At 49.0% G+C, this 17,415-nt stretch overlaps 1 protein-coding gene across 2 annotated transcripts; it reads right to left on the bottom strand.

The window, feature by feature from the left end:
• Window positions 1–400: 400 nt before the first annotated feature.
• DHX16 (DEAH-box helicase 16) lies at window positions 401–16,609 on the bottom strand. 2 transcript variants are annotated; one of them, XM_044257431.1, is made up of 20 exons: window positions 16,193–16,609; window positions 14,345–14,589; window positions 14,084–14,246; window positions 13,707–13,763; window positions 9,511–9,765; window positions 9,118–9,321; window positions 8,849–9,040; window positions 7,884–7,994; window positions 7,604–7,719; window positions 5,846–6,056; window positions 5,557–5,655; window positions 5,287–5,439; window positions 3,702–3,842; window positions 3,358–3,520; window positions 3,137–3,255; window positions 2,955–3,022; window positions 2,087–2,249; window positions 1,831–1,992; window positions 1,366–1,539; window positions 401–626 (listed from the first exon to the last, which is right to left on the bottom strand). In XM_044257431.1, the coding sequence occupies exons 1-20, from the start codon at window positions 16,397–16,399 to the stop codon at window positions 498–500; spliced, it is 3,132 nt and encodes a 1,043-aa protein (XP_044113366.1). In that variant the 5' UTR covers window positions 16,400–16,609; the 3' UTR covers window positions 401–497. The 2 variants fall into 2 exon arrangements, with proteins under 2 accessions (XP_044113366.1, XP_044113376.1); XM_044257441.1 differs by lacking the exons at window positions 9,118–9,321; window positions 9,511–9,765; window positions 13,707–13,763; ... (1 more) ...; window positions 14,345–14,589; window positions 16,193–16,609 and having other exon boundaries at window positions 8,902–9,036.
• Window positions 16,610–17,415: the final 806 nt, after the last annotated feature.

The raw sequence follows: 17,415 nt of genomic DNA, 5'->3' as shown, positions 1-17,415 counted from the left end.
TGCATCTCAAAAGTTCCCATAAGCTTGGGACACCTGGCTGGCTCAGTCGGTAGAGCATAGGACTCTTGATCCTTGTGGTTGTGAGTTCAAGCCCCATGCTGAGCATGGAGGCTACTTAAAATAATAACTCTTTCTCTTTCAAATCTTTTTTTATTTTATTTTTTTATTTTTAAGATTTTATTTATTTATTTGACAGAGAGAGATTACAGGTAGACAGAGAGGCAGGCAGAGAGAGAGAGAGGGAGGGAAGCAGGCTCCCTGCTGAGCAGAGAGCCCGATGCGACACTCGATCCCAGGACCCCGAGATCATGACCTGAGCCGAAGGCAGCGGCTTAACCCACTGAGCCACCCAGGCGCCCCTCAAATCTTTTTTTAAAAATAAAATATAAATCAATTAAAATTTAAAGTTCCCACAAGCTTTATTCCAAAAATGTACATTAAATAATGTTACAGAAGGAAAAGGAGGGGTGTTGGGTTCTGTTTGTGTCCCCTTCTCTTTACCCTAGCTCTTCTCGTGTCTTGCCTATTTTTTTTGGCATTTTCTTAGAATGGGGATCTTCTAGTTCCTTGGCTTTATAATAGTGAGGAGCCACCTCCAGAAGCCAACTGCTCTCAATTTCCAGTACCTACAAGAGGAGAGAAAAAGTCAGTAGAGTTCCCCTTTTTCCAACCTACACTCTAGTGTATGTGTAATCAGAAAAGTTTCTTTCTTCCACCTTTGACTACAGGGCTAGGGACAAGGTGCCAGGCTCTAATACTATATACCCCAAGGGCAGACATAACCTTTACATGTCGTTCAGGATCCCCAGTAAACTATCCCTAAAAAAACTAGTCGTAAATTACACTCAGGACAGAGACTATATCTGCTTTGTTCACCATTCTTTTTTTTTAAAGATTTTATTTTATTTTATTTTATTTTTAAGATTTTATTTATTTATTTGACAGAGAGAAATCACAAGTAGATGGAGAGGCAGGCAGAGAGAAAGAGGGAAGCAGGCTCCCTGCTGAGCAGAGAGACCGATGCGGGACTCAATCCCAGGACCCTGAGATCATGACCTGAGCCGAAGGCAGCAGCTTAACCCACTGAGCCACCCAGGTGCCCCTTTGTTCACCATTCTTACCCCAGCATCTGAAACACCAAGATACTAGGCATTCAAATATGTACTGAATGAATATGCAGTTCTTAGATCTTAGTAGATGCTGACATAGCTGTTGAGAGAAGGCCTTTCTATTTTGTCCTGCCTTAAAGCAAAGTGTTTTCCTATTTCTCTGCTGGTCTCAGCAACCTGAACCTGGGTTTTTAGCTTGTTAGGATCCTACCTCCCCCCACATCTGCACCATCCTGGGCAAGGGAAGTTCCCTCACCTGTCTCATGAACTCCTTGGTGGTCAAGACAAGTTCATGGTAGAGCAGCCAACGTGGCTGTTCATCAAACAGGGAGGAGTTGGGGTGGATGAACACTGTCTGCTGCTGTTTGACTGTGCGATAGCCACTACGAGTCAACCGGGCCGTGTGGTAAAAGTAACCAGCTGTGATGGCCTGAGGGAAAGACAAGAAAGAAAGTCAACCAGAAAGCCACACATCCAGGGAACCTAAGCACTCACTACCTTTTTAGTTCAGGCTTCTGGAGAACTCAAAAGGTAAGGAATGCGTGAAGAACCCCCTGGGAATGACCCTTCAGGGGTCTGGGGAAGAAAGCACAGAAAAGCATGCCTTCTCCAGGGGAAGAGGGCACATCCTCAGGCTGAAGGGACTGCTTCAGGCCCCCAGAGCAGCTCACTCTGTAGATGGAGAGAGTGTGGGGAACAGGGAGACTGAAAAAAAGCTGACCTTGCGTACACGGATATAGTCCCCCTGGCAAGAGCTGAGACCAACTTCCACACGTTCCAAGAGCCCCTCCAGCTGTTCCCTCACATCCCGGGCTCGGCGCATTGATCTGAACTGCACAAAGTTCTCATAGCACCACTGGGAAGAGTAACCACTCTCAGCCCACTGTGAAGATGGTTAAAAAAAAGTGGGACTTAAGTATATAGCAGAACCAGAGTCCCCCGTGTCTCCCTCAATCCCATCAGCCAAGCCCAGTGACCTGCGTATAAACGTTCAGCAGAACCAGGTGGTCTCCACCAGGGAGGAAAAAGTTGACACGGGCATTGTCAGCATGCACAACCTTGTCTTTGGGTCGGTAGAAGATGGAGTTGTTGACAGACAGCATGGCAGCCACCGTCAGGATCTCTTCTGAACAGCTGTACCTGGGGCAGGAAGGGCAAAGCATGAGGGTTCAAAGGAAGGCATACAGGAACAGATACACGCATGGTAAGGGGAGAAGTGATCACTGTGTGCGGATGTGTCCTCACATGCAGATTGCCATCAACGGCTACAATTCAGGGCGGACAGATTTGGGTGGTGGTGGGCTGGAGGTGAAACAATTGTGGGGAGGCTATCCATGGCGAGGGCAGGAAAGCGCTGAGGACTTCTGAGGGTAGGAAGGACTTCTGTAGGAGGAAGGGGTGTATTATGTGCATCAGGAAAAGACAGCACTTCAAGTTCACGTAATGACCTCTGACCTCTACTACAGCAGAGGAATGGCATTTAAAGGTGGCCCCTCCACAACTACATCTAAGTGTTACAGTCCAAAACCTCAGGAATGAGAAAGTCCCCAAACCAGTCCACACACAGCACTCCTCACAGGTGCTAAGTCTTCCACATCCATTCATGCCCCCCAATTTTCTATTTGTCAATCTTACTCATTTGATTAGTATCTTACTGCCCCTTGTGAGCCTCAAAAGGGGCACTAAGAGTTTTCTAGTAACTTATTTGTTAAAGAATACAGCAAGGAGAAAAAGGAAAAAGACCAAGATAACAAAGAAGGCCCCAAGAGAGAAGGAAGCAAAGCCAGTTTGTGTGCTGGGGGCCTGGCCGGAGTGGCAGGGGTGGGAGTGGGGTGTGGCACTTACTTCTCAGAGGCCAGGATCATTTTAGATAGCATGGGGTCCACCGGTAGCTCTGCCATCTTCCGACCAGACTAAGGAGAGGAAAAAGAGTTGAGGCCAGTCCTCCCTCAGGAGTCCCTCCACCACTCAAGAAGTCACCCCAACCCCCTCATCCTGCTCCTGCCCATGCTTCCCTCCCACCTTACCGTGGTGAGCTCCCCAAGGTGGTTGAGGGCTCCCAGAGCATACAGCTGCTCCAAAGCCAGCAGAAGGGTCTCATATGGTGGAGGATCCAGGAAATCAAAGTGCATTAGATCATGGATCCCTGAAGAAAGATGTGAGGGTATAGAACAGCTTCTCTGCAGGGATCAGTGACTCCAGCCCCTCCTCCCTCCTCTCTCAGGAGGACTGGGGGACCCCAAATAACCTAAGCTCTTGAGCAGCAACACGACATTGCCCAGGCTGGTCCTCTGGATCTCCGGCACCGTGGTTTCCTCCAGCTCATGCTGATAGGCCCAGGCAGTATACAGGCGGAAGCACTTCCCAGCAGCCACCCGACCTGCCCGACCAGCCCGTTGATTGGCTGAGGCCTACAAAGAAAGGAGAGGCAGGCATGGCTGACAACTGGAGAGGGAACAGAGAAGAAGCAATACTTCTGCAAGAAATCTGAGAGGATGTAGGCTGCTTTTTCCCTGTCCTCTAAGAAGCTCCCACAGGCTTTAGAATTGAACCCTTCCCATGGAGACATTGTTGGAGCCCAAGCAGGCTGACCTTGCTGCAGGGTGTGACAGTGAGGGATTCCATGCCTGTGCGAGGGTTGTAGCTCTTCTGCTTACAGAACCCTGGATCCAGTACGTAAATGATGCCTTCAATGGTGAGTGATGTCTCAGCGATGTTTGTTGCCACAACCACCTGAGTGACAGGATGTATAGTCACCTGGAGACCCCACCCACCAAATTACCTAGAAAAAGTATTCCTGGAAGATTCTAGTAGAGAAGCAGGTACAGATAAGGGACAGGAGCTAAAGGAATTAGGGTCTAAAGTCAGGAGAGGGGGACAAGCCAGGCAGGAGCAAGCGAGAGTAGGGATGAACAGGGACATAATGTGGAAAAGACATGGGAGCAGGGTTAGAACTGTTTTCAGAGATGGGAGAGGGGTCCAGGTCCCTGGCTCCCATCTTTCCCACCAGCACTTTCACATTCATCCTCATCCAGGTCTTCCTGCAAGAGGCTTCTCATGTGTCTCCCTGCCTCTACTCCTGGCCCTGCTTACCTAAACTCATCATTCTGGCATCTGGATGGCCCCTCAAAAACATCAACCGGTCACATCACTAATCCCAGCTGTCAATGGCTTCCCGTTCTACTTGAGAACTATATTCAAACCCCTTGAAGCCCTGACTCCTCTAGCCCTGGCTACCTTTCTGACCTCCTCTCTGAGTACTATGGGCTCCTCGCCTCCACTCCTGCTGCTCCCTGGTTGGTCTGAGCGCACTCCTCCCTCGGGTCCTTCCCACTAGTTGTTCCCTCCACCGGACACACTTTACCTCCAGGTATCAGCAAGGCTCCCTCCCTCACTGGGTTCCCTTTCACCTTACTGGAGAAGGAGAGATCTTCCCTACATCCTGAGGAAAACACCTTCTGCCATTCCTCACTCCCACTCCTCTGGAGTCAGTCTCCATTTCCCCATTTTGCATGGTATCTCTCCATAGCACTGGTCACGAATCAGCATTGTGTATTTACATGTCCAATGTCTCCTAACTTACGTTAGACTATAAGCTCTGAGAGGCTAGGGACTTTGTTCTGTTCTTCATTGTATCTTCATTCCCTAGAACAGTACCTGGCACGTGGGAGGAGCTCATTAAATATTTGCTGAATGGAAGTTACATCTTTGCTCAAAACCCTTTGATTGCCATCCAATCGTCTAAAGTTCAAATGCTTCCAACTGCTCTCAAAGGCCCTCCCTAATCTCAGTCCAGAGTTGTTTTCACCATGGGAACCTTCCCCTTAATCTTCTAGATTACACGCTGACCTCAAACATACCTTGGGCTTTGCTTTGCTTTGCTTTTGCTTTGCTTTTTTCTTAAAGATACAGATAAAATCCCACCTTTCAGCACACCAAGGACTTCCCCTCTCCTCTGCACCTCCACAGTACTGATTTAGCGGGTCACGTTATTTGGGTGTGTCTCAGTTCATGCTGAATTCATCCTCCCTCCAGCTCTGGAAGCGGGGGACTACTACTGAGCCTTGTGGCTGCAGCAGGCCCAGGACAGATCCTGCACAGGGCAGGCACATACTCTCTTTTTCACTATTAGTTGTGTGAACTATAGGGGTGAAAAATGTGGGTTTCTCCAACTGACCTTTCGTGCCCCAGGGGGTGTGGGCTGGAAGATACGAGCCTGTATGTCAGAAGGCAGGTTGGCATAAATGGGTAACACCAAGAGCTCCCGGATTTTGGAGCCCAGGCGGCGGCAGCGATCCTGGAGCATCTCACAGGCGGCCTCAATCTCCTCCTGGATTTGGGATGGAGACAGCACTACAGGTCCCAAAGTGACACAAGGCCCACCTGGAAGCTCTGTCTTCCCCTGGGATACATCACCACCACCACCCCCAACCCCACCATCTCACACCTGTCCTGTCAGGAACACCAGGATATCCCCAGGGGGCTGGGTCACATGGATCTGCAGCACAGACACTACACAAGCCTCCAGGTAGTCAGCCTCTGGAGCCTAGGCAGAAGCAGGAGAGGGGTCACAGAAGGCCATCTCTTTGGGAAACCTTTTCTCCCAACTCAATAACCAGTTTGTCCTAGTGCCCTTTTGGACTCTCCATTTTCCCCTTCCCTCCCTGGGACAACCTTCTCCAAAGGCCCACGGTTTGCTGCCTAGCACTTAAACCCACCCTCCCTGAGGGGAGCACCTTGGTATAGAAGATGTCAACTGGAAACCTGCGTCCAGGGATTCGGAAGACAGGGGCATCATCAAAGAAGGTGGAGAAACGGGCAGTGTCCAGAGTGGCTGAAGCCACCAAGACCTTCAGCTCAGGCCGGAAGCGAGCAACATCTTTGATTAACCCAAAGAGAATGTCTGTGTGTAGGGTCCGTTCATGAGCCTCATCTACCATCACCACACTAGGGAAAGAACAGGGGAGCAGTGAGCCTGGAAAGCTGGCCAGGAGAAGACAAGAGGGATGAGGGCACAGAGGGAAGCAAAGAGCCCAAAGGTGAATGTGGGAATGTGGGAGGACGGATCCAAAGAGAAGCCAATCACCCCAGCTAAGGAAGACCAACAGAAAGTTAAAGAAGGCTAAGACCCCACAGTCTGCAGCTTATCCCAGCCTGGGAAGACAACAACAGCCAAGATTTGGAGGTTGGAAGCCAAGGCCAAGACAAGTCAGACATCCTTTCTGGGTTAGAGTCATGGGTCTGTTAAGAGTCAGCAGAAGTAAGAATATCTGTTTTAAAGCGGAAAAAAGTGAGAGCTCTTTTATTCAAAAGAGGTCCTGCTGGGAAGGTCCCCTGGGCCACCATAATTCGAACACCCTGTGAGCTGTTGGCATCCCTGTTGGCCCTGCTGCCTCCTTCTGGGGAGAGGGCCCGGGTCAGCCTTTCAACCCCAACCTGAGAGAGCTCTCCAGAATTTTTGGTCTTCTCCTTAATTATCCCGGTGCTGCATCTTCTTTATCCTCATTCAAATCTCTGGATTTCCAAGTGACAGGCAAGCCTGCATCAGCTCACTCCTGACTATAGTGGTGAAGTCCCTATCTGTTCCACAAAGCAGGCTGGCTTGATGGGAAAACCCTATACCCAAACACTTGTACTGGCTAGCCTTCCTCGGGTTCTGAAATATTTGCAAGGGATATGAAAGCTCAAATCGTATTTGTCCTATTGCTCCATTTGTGATCTCCTAAGACCAGAACTTCACAGCCTCCTGAGAGTTGAGAAAGCACATACTGCTTGGCTGGCCTGACCCCACCACCAGCCATGCACCATCCCGTCTCCTCTTAAACACATGTTCATCCAAGCCCTGCCTGGCCAACACCAGCACTAAGAACTCACTATTCACAGACCAAGCCACTCCAAGACCTGGGCCAGAGGCCCAAGAGTGAGGGCCCCAGCACACCGACAGCCCCTCCAATCTCCTCCACTCTGACTTCTTAGTATTGCCCTGAAATCTGTCTCCCTGTAACCTCTCCCATGGTTGTTAGTTGCACTCTCTAGCATCATGTGAAACAAGTCTGAATTCTTTGTCCATGTAACAGCCCTCCCCTTAGAGAGAACCAGGATGTCTCCCTGAGTTTCTCCACTCTACGCTGAACATTCTAAGAATCTTCAAAGAGTCTTCATGTGGCTTTTTAAGTCTCCACAGCACCACTCTACCATCCTGGTGTTTTCTAAATTGTGGAAGCAACGGGCAGAGGACTTCTCTGCCTCTCTTCTACCCCATCTCCATGATACCTGCAGGCCAGTCCTAGGACCATCCACACCATAAAAGATTCAAGAACTGGTGGGCCAGTCAGAAGACAAAGCCCAAACTAGCTGGATGAGAAGAAAGAAGAGAAAGGCCAGAGAATAAAGGAGCAGCACCTGTAGGAAGGTGCTGAAGGGGAGGAAGGCAACAGACTGGGTGGAAGAGAGGGCAGTGGCTCTCTTGTGGGAGACAGGGACCCTTTGTGTACCTGTAACTTGCAAGGTCAGGTTCAGAGAGGAACTCCCTGAGGAGCATCCCATCTGTCATGTAGCGGAGGACAGTTCGCTCTGATGTGCAGTCCTCAAAGCGGATGCTGTAGCCAACCTGTCAAAAGGGCCATGAAGATTGGACTGACACTCCCTGAAGGGAGTGCAGTGCTAGGGGAGAAGGGATCAGTGCCTGGACCTGTGGTGTGAAGCCCTGCACAGTGTGGGCCACGTCCCAGACCCTAGAGTCTCCCCTCTCCTCTCCGTCCCCGCAGATCTCACCTCATTCCCAAGCTTCACACCCATCTCCCGGGCCACACGGGCAGCCACACTCATGGCTGCCACTCTCCGGGGCTGGGTGCAGGCAATCTTCATTCCCTTCCTTGTATAACCCTGAATGACAAAAGAAGAGGTTTTTCCTTGGCTAAATATGCTTCTGGGGTTGGGGGAATGGGAGGGTGCACCTGGGTGACTCAGTCAGTTCAAGTCTGCCTTTGGCTCAGGTCATGAACCGGAGTCCTGGGATGAGCCCCACATGGGGCTCCCCTTGCTTCTCCCTCTCCCTCTGCTCCCCTCACCCCTGCTCATGCTCTCTCAAATAAATAAAACCCTTAATAAATAAATATGCTCCTGAGGCCCAGAATAATTTAGAGAAAGAAGGTATAAATGTACAACAGGGCAGGGGGAAAGGAGGGAACAGACAGAAAGTGAAAAACAGACTACCAGGGCAAACATATAGGAGGGCAGACCTTAGGGCCCTCAAGGGTGTCCTCACCCAGCCCCGAGAGTTCCAGCCTTTTGAGTGATCACAATCAGGCTCAGCTACACCTGAACTGGAAAAAGACCAGCTGGGGCAGACCCAGAAACAAAGGGAAACAAAAAAAGGTGAAAAAGCAGGAAACCAAGTCCTCTGACTCCTTGTTTCTGGCCCTTGCGGATGTGATGGCTGAGCTGGTTGGTGTGGTGGTGTGGTGTGGTGTGGGAAGGTCTCCAGGCCACCATCTACCCGTCTACAGGTCTTTCCAACAGGAACGTTGGAACTAGGCACAGACACGGTGACAGAAGTGAGAAAAGAAACGTGAAAAGGGTTTGTCCTTATTCTTAAGAAACTCACAATTTAGCGGAAAAGACTAAAGATGGAGAAGGTAGTAAGCACGCACTCAAAATAACATGTAAAAGGAGGACTGACAGGACTGTGCTTGTCAAGGGTCAGGGCTCAGCAACTTGGAGGGCATGGATGACTGTACCTCCTCAAAGAGATACTGTGGAATCTGGGTGGTCTTCCCGGAGCCCGTCTCACCCTCGATGATGAGGACCTGATGATTAGCAATAGCAGCCAGGAGCTCCTCACGGAAAGGGAACACTGGGAGGCTGCGGCGGACAGCCTGGATGGACTCCTTCTGCTGGGCCTGGGTTGGGGGCGGTGGGCCCGATGGCTCCTGAGGAGAAAGAGAGGTGTGAGCTTCAGGGCCGGCTTCCCAACCTCCTTAGAATGTCCCAGAGTTCTCCTGCTCACCTCATCGCCCTGGAGCTGAGAGGCCCGGACAAACTCGATGGTCTCCTCTTCCTCCAGCACCAGCTGATACTTGGGCTCCTGGGAGGCAGCATCTCGGGCTCCAAACTTCAGGGATGCTGCCCCCAGCCGGGCCTCCTCCCAGCGTCGCTGCTCCTCTCCAGGGGCGCCTGATTCCTCCTCCACTAGATCCACAGCTCGTGCTGGCTGTGGAAAGAAGGACATGTGAAGACAGAAGATGCCCTCTTCCCAAGCCTCACCTTCCCAGTCACTACTCCCACATGCAGGGAAAGGGAAGACAAGGAAGGGGTCAGCCAAGGCACTGACCAATGCTCTAAAGACTTCCCTCCCCTTGGCTTGGGAAGCAGGGCTGAAGTGGACTCTGCTTTGCCTCACCTGGCCTCGGGTCTCCTCTGGCATGTGGTAACGATTGGTGGCCTCCAGCTTCTCCTGCTCCCCAGCCGCCCGGTACTCTCGGGCCAGATCCCGAACTCGCCGCTTGTATTTGAGCTCCCGCTGTTCATGTCGGCTCAGCTCCACATCCCCAAAAAGGAACTCCTCATCAGCCAGCTCAGCCTCCAGGTCCTCAAGCTTCTCTCGCTCCCGCTTAGCCAAGTACTCTCGGCGGGATTTCTTCCGTAGCTCAGGGACCTAGGTTAGGACAGGGCAACCAAATCTTCACCTCAAAACCCCTTTCCTTACCTATCCATAAGAGTGACAAGTTCCCTGATAGGCCAGCAGTGTCCTTTGGCAATTTCCAACCTGACTAATGGTGCGCCCCAAGCTGGGCCTGTCTGAAAGCCACTATCTTCTAGCAGCATGATCCAGCTGGAAGGTCCTTCTGGACAGCCTCACCACCTTTGTCAACATAGATACACTAAAGCAATTATCTGAATATTTTAGATTTTATTTTTACTATTTTATTCAACTTAGTGGAAAGAAGGAAAACAAAAGGGCTTAATACCAGCATTTAGAAGCACGGGTCTCAAACTGAAAACAAGTGAGACTATTAGAAACCACCGGATGTGCCAACAGAAGGTCATCTTCAGTCTCAGTTAGATGTTCCCTGGTCTGAAATCAAATGACTACAGTTTGGAAAAAGGGGGGAAATACACTATATACAAAAATGTGGAAGTATAGCATCAGGGAGTGTTTCTGTAAGGCAAGATGTAATAAGAAATGCTTAGCCTCTGGGACTAACTTCTCCCTACCTCATACAATGGATCATCTGGCTTCTGCATGTTTCCTTTGACAGGAGCTTTTCAGGACACATTATGGATGACAGTAAAAGACTGGCCACCACCGTAAGGCCTTTCTCAGCTCTCACCATGAGCCCTCCCACTGTGGCAACACTGTCTTCCCTGTGATCAAAACAATCTCTACTGTAGTGGCAAAATTTCATCAGGCCCTCTCCTTTGGTGCCTCAATTCTGTTTAATTGCTTGGCTTCTGTTTATTCTATGAAGACTTTTTTTTCTTTTTTCTTTTTTTTTTAAGATTTTATTTATTTATTTGACAGAGAGAGATCACAAATAGGCAGAGAGACAGGCAGAGACAGAGAGAGGGGGAAGCAGACTCCCCGCCAAGCAGAGAGCCTGATCTGGGGCTCAATCCCAGGACCCTGGGATCATGACCTGAGCCGAAGACAGAGGCTTTAACCCAGTGAGCCACCCAGGCGCCCCTGAAGACTTTTTTTAAAAGGGTTTTATTTATTTGACAGAGAGAGACACAGCAAAAGAGAGAACACAAGCAGGGGGAGTGGGAGAGGGAGAAGCAGGCCTCCTGCTGAGTGGGGAGGCTGATGTGGGGCCCGATCCCAAGACCCCAGGACCCCAGGATCATGACCTGAGCCAAAGGCAGACACTTAACAACTGAGCCACCCAGGTGCCCCTGTTCTACAAAGACTTAAAAGGAGTTTAAGTTCATGATATAATCTAAGTACCATAATCAAATACTTTTTCAACTTGATGGAGGAAGCAGATGGATGTTCTTTTAAAATACAGGCAAAAAAACCCACCAAAACCAAAAACGGGCAATTTAAAGGGCACCTGGCTGACTCAAAACAGCATACAACTCCTGATCTCGGGGTCTTGAGTTTGAGCACCACATTGGGTATAGAGATTACTAATAAATAAATAAATAAAATAACAACAACAACAACAAAAAACCCAACTCAGGCAATTCGAGTACGAAAAGAAAAATGATATGCAACTATAAAATACTGAGAAATAAAAATGCATGAGTTCAATGTGACAAACACACACAAAAAAAATGGGAAAAAAAGGTTTTGCTACCAGTGAGGTGACTGTTACATCAAACTCCTTTCTCTCAAAATTAGTAAATAACATTTGCCCCGCCTTCTTTTTTTTAAAGATTTTTAAAATTATTATTTATTATTTTTAGAGAGAAAGACAGCATGAGTGGGCAGGGACAGAGGGAGAAAGAGAATACCAAGCAGACTCTGCGCTGAGCTTAGAGCCTAACACAGGATTCAATCTCCCAACCCTGAGATCATGACATGAGCTGAAATCAAGTCAGATGCCTAACTGACTAAGCCACCCAGATGCCCCATTTGTGCTGCCTTTTAAGATGGAATCATAGCTTATTCCTAGTTTTTTTTTTTTTTTTAAGGCTTGTTTATTGGGGTCCCTGGGGGCTCAGGTGGTTAAGCATCTGCCTTCTGCTCAGGTCATCATCTCAGATCCTGGGATCGAGGCCCACATCTGGCTCCCTGCTCTGTGGGAAGTCTGCTTCTCCCTCTCCCTGCCTCTCCCTCTGGTTGTGTTCTCTCACTCTCTCAAATGAATAAATAAAATCTTGAAAAAAAAAGATTTATTTATTTGAGAGAGAGAGAGGAACACAAGCAGGGGGAGGGAAGAAGACAAGGGAGAAGAAGAGAAGCAGACTTCTCCCTGAGGGCAGAGCCCCATGTGGAGCTGAATCTCACCACCCTGAGACCATGACCTGAGCCAAAATCAGAGTCTGATGCTTAAATGCCTGAATCACCCAGGTGTCCTGCTCATTCCTAGTTAGGGAAAAGCTCTTCTTTACATAAAAAGATCAGCCAATAAATGTAGAAGGAATGTCATACTCCAAAAATCATCTTTTTGCAATCCCCAAAAGTGAAACAGCATTCTCTGGAAAGGATTAGTAGTGGTTATACTAAAACCATTAGATGAAAGGCTGTTGACAGGAATACTACCTGCACCAACAGGTATACAGTCAGTGTGTTCCCCCGATGTGGTGTAATGTGAAGGGCACACTGCCACCCAAGAAGTGCTCCTGTTACAACTTTTTAATCTGAGCTGAAGCAAGATTTAGACCCAACTTCCACTTTAAAGGAAGCACAGGGCATAGAAGAACTCAACACAAGATAAAAGTCAGAAAAATCCAGAATGTGGGGCACGGTACAAGATGATAGAGAGAATAGGAAACAAATAAACATAAGAAACTGAACCACCAGATAAAATGCATGAAACTTGCCTTCCAGTTTGGAAAGAGCAGTTACTAAAGACATTTTGGGGAAATTTTATTGTGGACAGGTTCCTCACTGGTACATGAGAATGACTGTCCATCTTTTGGGGCATGACAATGACACTGTGGTCTTGGAGGACAATGTCTTCATTCTTAGGAGATACATGCTGATGGGATAAAATGCCATGATGTCTAAACTCTTTCAAAAAGTTTAGAAAGAAAAAAAAAGTTTAGGAAAAAAAACGCCCACACTTACAGAGCTACTGCAAATACTATACATAATATTAGCCATTTCTAAATCTGAATAGTTTATATGGGTGTTTATTATACTCCTCAACTTCTTAACTTCCTTAACTTCCCTGTTTGTTTGGAAGTTTTCATGATTGAAAAGGAAAGAATAAATTCTGGCAAATAAAAACATTACACCCATACTGACAGATAGCACAGAAGTCTCTGACCACAGCCATTTTGTGGGGTGGGTCATGAGATGGCTCAGTCAGGAGAGACCTGACTTCCACTAGGTCATTTTTAGGACACCAGGAGTCTCAAAATTCTTTTGAGAATCCGAAGTATAACCTTATGTGGGAAGACCGGGCCTTTGGAAAAACTGTCTACCCTACCAGAACTCACACCATGACCAGTTCAGTTTAGGAATTACAAGGGCTATATCCCCATTCAGAGAGAAGAAACTCAGGAAACCAGGGGAAGATTATAAGACCATGTTTGGGATGGAGGGATTAGGTGGTAGGGTTTTTGGAATTGGGTGTGCCCAAGCTGACTGGACAGCACACACCTCGGCAGTGGGACAGCTGCCCTGCCCCGGTCCTCCAGCCATCCTCTTAGATGTTCCAGCTGACTTCTGATTACATCTCCTTAAGTCTTAGGGAAAGCCCACATCTCCCTCATGAACATAGTGTGATTCAGATCCTAAGGAGTAAGAAGGTTTGTGGGCAGCTTCTTTTCCTCTAGCTTCTTTTCCTCTACAACTTGTTTGTCCTTGGCAGGCTTGTGGCAACACAGATCTGACAAGCCATCAGCATCCCAACTATACTTCCTTTGTGTCCTTTTTCCCCCACCCCAGGCCTTCTGATAGTTGGTTTCCTGGGCACTGGGACTCACCATAGCTTTCCGGTCTTCCTCAGCCATCTTGAGGCGCTTCTGAGCCTCTTCATATGCCTAGGAGAAGAAACCAAGGGTTGGAGGGCTGTGAGGTCAAAATCTCCCACAGCCATTCCTCCTCTAGAATCACAAGGCTCATTCGGATATACCACTGTATAAAGAAATGGCCCTTTTCAGTGAGAATCTCTAGGGCTACAGGTTCGGCAAAAGGTTGCCATAGCCAGAGGACCCAGAAGGGTCCTCATACTATAGAGATGGACACCACCAGAGGCCATCCTGGTCTTCCCAGAGATCACTATCTCTCCAATCACACCAAACCTCAGATTTGACCAAGGGAGTCTTCCCAGGGTTTCATACAACATGCTGCTCCATTGCACCTTCTTGTCTGACCGCTCCAGGACATTGCGAGTTCGATCCTTGTCCCGCTGCCGAACCCGCTCGGCGAAGGCATCACGTTCCTCCAAGTCCTGAAGGCGCTCTCGCTCAGTCCGCTCCCACTCATCCTCCGACTCTGGCTTCTCAGTCTGCTGTTTACTGCCCCTGCAGTCCAGCCCAAAGGATTACATGAGGCCTCCTAGGAAGCTTATCAAGTCCCTTCATCCTCTGTTCCATCCCTTCTCACGCTGCTTCTGACTTACCCTGCCTTTTGCTTCCCTTTCTCAGAAATCTTTTCCTCCTCTTCTTCCTCCTCAAGACATTTCTTCCTGAGGTGTTTCCGTTTTTTACGCTTCTTCTGGAGACTGCTCCCGGCTCTACCTACAGTCTCCTCACTGCTCTCCTCACTGTCTTCCAGCAATTTATAGGATCGGTTCTTCTCCAGCAGGGCTCGGGCCTCTCGCTCAGCCACCCGAGCTGGCTTCTCTACCACTGCCTTCCGTGGTACCTATCAGAAGGGAAGACAATGGGATATAAGCAACTCCTGATCTCTGCCAACCCACTCTGCCCCATTCCAAATTTAAGGAATGACCTGATCTTGGGGCGCTTGGGTGGCTCAGTAGGTTAAGCCTCTGCCTTCGGCTCAGGTCATAGTTCTAAGGTCCTGGGATCAAGCCCCGCATCGGACTTTCTGCTCAACAGGGAGCCTGCTTCCCTTCCTTTCTCTCTGCCTGCCTCATTGCCTACTTGTGATCTCTTGCTGTCAGTTAATAAATTTAAAAAATAATCTTTAAAAAAAAAAAAAAAGGAATGACCTGATCTTAAACCAGCCTTCACTGTCTCTTTTCCCTATGGCTTCACACCATGTTCATCAGCTTGAATTGGGCCTCTCAGCTTTGAACCTCCTTGCAATCATTCACTTACCAAACATTTACTGAATGACACCTTCAAAGCTAGTAATGCCTGATCAAGTCCTTCTCCTGCTGCATTGCTCTGACACTGACTCTCCTGCCCACTTTCACTCATAAGAACCCACCAAATAACTCAGGATAATCTCCCTATCTCAAGATCCTTAACTTAATCACATCTGCAGTTTTTTTTGGGGGGGTCACGTAAAAAATCTGTCTGATGCATCAGGTACCTACCTCCTAGGGACCAAGGACACAGGAATAAACAAAAGACAACAATCCCTGCCTTCATGGAGTTTATTTTACATTATCAAAACCAACTCTCAATTGTTCAGCCTCTGTGCTTCCCCATAACTAAGCTATCCTTATGCAAGAACTGATATGCTATAAGGACTGGTTTGCAGAAGCCTGGCACTGTACCAGATTCCAGAATACATGCTAAACAGATTTACATAAAGTCTTATCCTCATACCACCTGGGTTCTAAACTCATCTCCCACCAGGCACCATTTGTGACATATGTGACAATTAAAGCAGGCTATATGCCATTCTGTGAACATGCTGGACACTTTCACTCTTCCATATGCTTAAATAAGCAAGCACCTGTTCTGTAAGGAGCTGTCAGGTGGGAGAAATACAAAGACAAGAAATACAGAGTCCTGTCCTCCAGGAGTTCATCTTTACAGCTTTATTCCCAACCCCTTCTCTACCAGACAGATTTTGGGGAATCTTTGGGCTTCCTTCCCCTGAGCACTACCCCTACCTTCTCTGCCCTTCCACAGCACTTCTCACACATCTTTTCTACTACCTAATTATTCAAAGCGTAGCCTGCAGACCATCGGATTCACCTGGAAACTAGTTAAAAATGCAAAAACTAAGATCCCATCCCAAAACCACCTAATCGGAATCTACATTTTAATAAGGGTCCTGGATGAGTAGCATGCATATTAAAGTTCGAGAAACACTGCTCTATAACACTTAACCCTCCTTGAACTTCTCCCCAGAACTGGACGTCCAGCACCTAGCACAGTACCCAGGCGACAGTGGACAAAAGTTAGGTGCTTGGGTACTGAGATTACTTAATTCTCGGAAGGACAGTTAGCCCAACCTCACCTGCACAAATAACCTGGGGCCCCTGCCCTGCTCCACCTCCTCCCGCGCCGCTCCCACTCTTGGCCCCGCCCCACCCCGCCCCTCTCAACACCTTGTTCCAGAGCCTCAGGGCGAAGTCCCGGGCTGGTCCGCTGAGGTCCAGGGTATCGGTGTCTCGCAGACGCTGCACAAACTCCTCGGCCGAGGCGCAGCGCTGGGCGGTACCAATTAGGAACTGCGCTACATGCCGCTCGCTCAGCCCCAGCACCGAGTGCAGCTCGTCCTGCACCCAGCGTTCCAGCCCAGCCGGCGTCGCCATGGTGACCCACGCTGCCCCGTTCCTGGCCCTGAACTGTCTCCAGTAGTCACGCTGGCGGCTGGGCCCGTCGGAGGCCTGGAAGCCTGGAGCCCTGGGATGGAGTCTGAGTTCCGCGATGGACCAGTCTTAGAACCTTGGGGTTCGGTTTCCGACAGCCCGAAAACGTCTTCCCGAACCGCGAAGACCGGAAATGGCCTGCCATTTCCGGCTTAAGCACTATGGTGGCCGAGCGAGTTCAAACTTCACGGAACCGCACGTGAAGCTCGAGGCAAAACGTTTCATTTCCGCCTCCACTAAGTCTCTCTGTCGCCCTCTGATGGCTAGTCTGTGGATCCCTCGCTTATTCATTCATTCAACAAATGCTGTGTGCTAAGCACAATTTTAGTTGCTGGGGTTATGGCAAAGAACTAATCAGACAAAAGCCCCTTACTGAAGGCGGGGTGGGGGGGGAACAAGATACATAATAAATAAAACCTATAAGTCCTATGGAGCCAAATATAATGCAAGGTTTGTGCGTGTTGGTGGGAGATAATATCTCAAGTTGGAAGGTTAGGTCCGTGCTGATGAAGGATTAGCTCATGCTGATTGGGAGTACCGGCACCTGCGACAGGAATGAATACACGTTAGACGTAACCGAGGACCTCCAAGCAGGAAAAACAGGATCGGGGGGGGGGGGACAAAAGTGCCCTCTTTTCTTGGTGCTCTCAGAAAGTTATCTTTTAAAAAAGATTGTATTCATTTATTAGAGAGAGTGAGCTGGAGTGGGGTACAGGACAGAGGGAGAAGCAGACTCCCCACCGAGCAGGGAGCAGGGAGCCGGATGACCTGAGCCGACTGAAGCACCCAGACGCCCCATAAAGTTATTTTTAAAAACCTCCAAACTGGGGCGTCTGGGCGGCTCAGTCATTAAGCATCTGCCTTCTGCTTGGGTCATGATCTCGGGGTCCTGGGATTGAGCCCCGCCTCAGGCTCCCTGCTCAGTGGGAAGCCTGCCTCTTCCACTCCCCCTACTAGTG

The sequence above is a fragment of the Neovison vison genome, chromosome 1 (genome assembly GCF_020171115.1).
Source record: "Neovison vison isolate M4711 chromosome 1, ASM_NN_V1, whole genome shotgun sequence".
Classification (NCBI taxonomy): Eukaryota; Metazoa; Chordata; class Mammalia; order Carnivora; family Mustelidae; genus Neogale; species Neogale vison.
Note: the sequence above shows the minus strand (reverse complement) of the source record. Positions and strands in the feature narration are given on the sequence as shown.

Bases quoted from the DNA above. Each gene is read 5' to 3' on its own strand.
- DHX16 (XM_044257431.1), bottom strand. From the start codon at position 16,399: ATGGCGACGCCGGCTGGGCTGGAACGCTGGGTGCAGGACGAGCTGCAC. The intron at 14,247-14,344 runs GTAAGTCAGAAG...GCTGGACTGCAG, and splicing joins AAAGGGAAGCAAAAGGCAGG to GGGCAGTAAACAGCAGACTG. The intron at 9,322-9,510 runs GTGAGGCAAAGC...TTCTTTCCACAG, and splicing joins CAGAGGAGACCCGAGGCCAG to CCAGCACGAGCTGTGGATCT.